Source organism: Magnolia sinica, chromosome 13 (genome assembly GCF_029962835.1).
Source record: "Magnolia sinica isolate HGM2019 chromosome 13, MsV1, whole genome shotgun sequence".
Lineage (NCBI taxonomy): Eukaryota > Viridiplantae > Streptophyta > Magnoliopsida > Magnoliales > Magnoliaceae > Magnolia > Magnolia sinica.
In genome coordinates, this window is record NC_080585.1 from 30,956,907 (window position 1) to 30,961,744 (window position 4,838).

Below are 4,838 nucleotides of genomic sequence, written 5' to 3' on the forward strand. Positions count from 1 at the left end.
AAGGGTGAGGGAGAGAGTATCTAGGAATGATGGTCCGCAAGAGAAAAAAGGGCTTTCATTTCTTTTTTCTGCAATGGCAGTGCAGTGCAATGACAACATTGCATTGCACGCCGCACTGTACACTGATAGGAGTTATGCGTGGAAGCCGTAAATTGGTTCGGCGATGTACTCGGGTCGCTTGTGGACATCCGTTTTGAATTCGAATTCAACCATTGGATAGCGTACTATTTAGGTCAAATTACCGTACAATACCATCTGAGCCCGAAATCCAAACACACCCTTAGGGTTTGTGCTACTAAAATTGAGCATGTGGTTTGTGGGTGATTGCGTCTATCGGAGGGGATTAGTCTTGCCTTAAAAGAGGCAGGGACACCCTGTCATCATAAATAATAATAATAATAATAATAATAATAAAAGCATCGATGCATTTTTCTCCCAACAGGTGTTGACAACATTGTCAATGCTGGTGAAGGATACCAATGGCTGCAGTAAACATAAGATTGTGGCCAACCCAATTCTCCAACCGGCCTTTAATTTCATTTGGGTGCATTTTGTATACCACAGAGTTTGATAAAACAGTTAAGATTTTCATGGTAATAACATGAAAATAGAGAAAAAAAGAAGGGGGAAAAGATATTTAACTGAATCTCTTAAATCACAAGCAAAAATGCAATAGACCCCAATTTCATTTTCTTTGGATTTCGTGAAAATATACATCAAAGAGAGTCTTGCTATGGAAAAGTTACATAGCAGTCCCCAAGATACACACATGTATAAGTGCATGACATGATATTTATCCAAGAAATTTATATATTACATCTGCATTTGACGAATGGATGCGAATTACCAAAAGTTTTGAAGCACACCTGAACATTGAAGCTTGATCAAAATCTCTTGTGATCACGGGTTTCACATAGATGGCAGTGAAATACCAATTCCAAGCTGAATCGCCACATATACTGTCTTGTTGGATTAGTTACTCTTCTTGCATGCAAATGCCCACCCTTTTGACATAAAGAGTATGACACGAACCGCCATGGATTTTGAATGAACGGACAGATATTGCTGTGTTTAACCAACAATACACAATCTGAAGGTAACTGGTGCAGTTCGCAGAGCTTTTCTAGCTGAAGGCAACTCAAGGATCTCATACCAAAACATGACTTCACGCTGAAAAGAAATTCAGGTTTTCTTGAGAGCAAGAATGAGATCCACATTACATATAAGAATACCAACATCTCATATAGATCCTTCGATCAGCAGATTCTTCCAACATGATCTCCAAGCATTTCAGCTCTCACAAGTATGAGATTCTCACAACAGCTCGCAGTTCCATTCGCAAAAATCAGTTCATGGTTTGTCAGGTCCTTGCACTTTGATCTTAAAATGCAAACTTGACCCTTCAGGAATTCCCAAAGGCGGCCCAGCACATGAGCGATTATCAACTGTGTAAAGCTCCCACTCTTTGATGCCACATTTTTCCAAAGCAGAAGCCAACCTCTGATCTCCTGAATGAGGCGGGTAATCCCCGTTTGGGCTAACAAGCACTGCCCCGGTATAAGACTGCCCAGCTGCCTGAGCTGCCCCACTGTAATGAAACAAACCCCAGCTGAGATCATCGCAAACATCTACAATTGTCCAAAACTCCTTTGACACCACACCATTGTCCAGGACGCTGAAGTTGAAGGTGCCCGGGATTTTGTCTCTCCGTACCCGATATCGCCGCCGCCTCCATACCATCTTCCCCTCAAGAGTCCTGACCCGAAAAACCGGCTCATACCAAAATGACCCTCTTGCCTTTCCTCTATAGAACAGCTGGTACTGGCAAGGGAACTGGTCATAAGCAGGGTTTTGGCCTGCAACGACCCGCCAACTCCATTCCAAACTATCCAACCAACCAACGAAGAGATCTTCCGCGATTTCATGGCTCAAATCCTCTCCTCTGAACATACGCATTGGAGGTACGTAAGGCTTTGCAGGAATCTTAGCATCCAAGGCAAGACAGTTATTCTTCTGCAGTACACAAAGAGAGAAGGCTTCTAAATTCGGACTCTCATAAGAGGCAATACAGCGGTAGCTACAGACCTGGTCTGTTGGAGCACAGCTGTTTAGACACTGCAGAGCTTTCCTACAGTTTGGATCCAATAGGCAGTTTAGGATCTCGGGCCCACAGTTTGTCACCATACAGTTGAGAGTAGAGAGTCCTTTTGATCTCAGATTTTTCAATATTGGGACGGGCTTTATATATGAATTGATGATCACCAGTATACAGAACCTTATATCATCGGAGTTGTGGCGTTCCCATGCCTCCGATACTGTTTTAACTACCTCTTTGGATTCATTTGTGTTCTTTCCTTGCACGACACGAACTATTTTGCTAAATATGTTTCCTTCTACTTCAGTATCAACAAATGCTCCTCCTAGTTTGCTTCTTAGAGATGGTGATGAATCAAAACAGAAAATGTTTGGGATGTTTCCACTGTTTCTCTGAACCCAATCGATTGATCCCTGATTTCTAACTGCAACAATCACCAAGAGATCTGCACGGGCCAGTTCTCTCCTGAGAGTTTCCACACTTGGATCATTGAACTGGAGGATCTTATCAGTAACTACAAGCATTTCATACCCCTCATCCACCCATTTCAATCTGCTTGCCTACAAGGTAAAAGAAGTGTTGGAGAGGATGAATAGATAAATTGCATTTCAAAGCTTAGTTGCAGAAGAGGGCAAGTGGGAGGGGATTCAGGTGAGGAGCATTGAAGCATATGTTATGAAATGTTCACAAGCGAAAAAGCCTAGGAAGTGGAATCATTAACAAAAAAAAAAAAAAAGCCTAATCAGGAGCACCAATCTAGAAGTGTGAGTTTGAAGCATGAGCACCCTTAGTTGCAGGATCCTTCTAACCAGGTGCCACCCAATCTTCAAATCGTGCTCTGGACTCACACTTCCTACATGTTTATACTTGCTTTCAATTTGAAACAGATGCTTTCCCCACTCCTGCACCCGAATCTATTGCCACTTCATTTCACGCTTCATGTAACTATAGGAGCAACACCTTCATAGAAGATTCATGCAACTGAGTTTCAAAGAGGAACTACAAGAATTCCTGTTTCTTGACATAAGTTGGTGCCTAATGAGTAGACAACTAAATACATGGGAGTTGCATCATATTCATGAATTGTAGGAGAAAAACTTTGATACTCTGGCAGAGTGGGATGGATAGATGATACACAGGCACCAACAGATTGTTTAGAAATCACATACGTGGCATACAAGTCAAATTAAACTGTCCGAATTATGGTTACCAGTGTATATGTATCATGAAAAAAAAAAAATTATGCTTATTTGATTATCTGACAACCAAGTTGGTGGACATTCATTGGACAGTTGAAAATGAAAAATATATAATAATCCTATTTGAACAAACAAGTTTTCAGGAGTGGGTGTCAGACATGTAGTTGGTAAATATATTAATGCTACGATGGAATGATGCATGCTCCTTACAATCCAGCCATCATGGTGGGCCCCATACCGCTTTGGGGCACACGGGCTCTGTCGTCACAGCCCTCCAAAAAAATGCTGACAAAAGACAGCGGCAGGAAGGGATTATCTGCATCGGGAGGTCGACGGAAGGGACAGAGACAGTGGAGCTCGCCAGAAATTCGACAAAAATTCCACCAGTCTAATAGTCAGATAATCAAATAAGGGTGTGTTTGTTGCACCAAATTAGACTTATCAACATGTGAAATTTGGTGCAACCAAACGCACCCTAAGCTTAAATTTTAGTTTATGAAACATCTGAACAGGTACCCAAAATTTGGACAGCTTCATATTAATTGGATGCAAATAGTAAGTAATTCTTAAGTGCCAGTGTATCATCTACCACACTCTGCCAGAGTGTCAAAGTTTTTTCTCTTTTACATACCGTGTGAAGCATAACCTGCTCCCATGGTGCGCATTGTAGAGGACTGACGCTTCCTTCTCCGACTAATCCAACGATTCTGACTTTGCTGGAAGAAGAAGAAGAAGAAGAAGGATTCGAACTCTCCTTCTGCTCGGCTTCTAAAACCGCCGATACTGAGAGTAAACCACGGTTTCCAAAACCCTTCTTCCTGGAAAGATGGAAAGAGCATGGACCAAAGGCGGTTTTACGAACGCGGTAAAGAGGGAAAAGGGCGGTTTTGGTGGGAAAGGGCGAGGGTATTTGGCGGTTTTGAAGGGAGGGAGTGGTTTTGAAAAGGGCGGTTTGGATAGCCATGGATCTGGAGATGGAGCGGGCTAGACGGGAGAGAGAGAGGTCGGATATATCGGCTTGTATGCTCCTCTGGTGGTGTGAACTGACTAGCGGTGGCAATGGCCGGGTTTGGGAAATCGGATAGCGTACTGGATAACCTGGGGTGAACTGTGTTGGGCCACCTATGTGGCTTTTCCACGTCGTCCAAGCTCCTTTTCTTTTTTTTTGTAACTCAGTAAACTTAGCCTAGTTAGTAAACTATGTAAGGTTCACCATGATTTATGTATTTTATCCCCTCCATCCATCTATTTTATCAGATAATCTTAAGGCATGTGACAAAAATTGAAGCTTATCCAAAGCTCAAATGGACCACACCAAAGGAAACAATAATAATTGAACTTCTACATTGAAAATTTCTTAGGGTCATAAAGTTTTGGATCAGGCTTATATTAATTTTTTCCTTTAAAGCCATGTCTGTATAATCTTATGAATATGTTGGATGACAAATATACATCAGTGTGAGGCCTAGAAGTATTTCAACTGTGGAAATCATTATTCTCACTGTTTCCTGTGGTATGATTACTTAAAGCTTTGATATGCTTCA

At 41.9% G+C, this 4,838-nt stretch overlaps 1 protein-coding gene across 1 annotated transcript; it reads right to left on the reverse strand.

Annotated features, from left to right (window-relative positions):
• Positions 1-774: 774 nt before the first annotated feature.
• Positions 775-4,429, reverse strand: LOC131223446 (violaxanthin de-epoxidase, chloroplastic). Its single transcript, XM_058218873.1, has 2 exons — positions 3,926-4,429; positions 775-2,655 (listed from the first exon to the last, which is right to left on the reverse strand). The coding sequence occupies exons 1-2, from the start codon at positions 4,256-4,258 to the stop codon at positions 1,351-1,353; spliced, it is 1,638 nt and encodes a 545-aa protein (XP_058074856.1). The 5' UTR covers positions 4,259-4,429; the 3' UTR covers positions 775-1,350.
• Between the last annotated feature and the right edge of the window lie 409 nt (positions 4,430-4,838).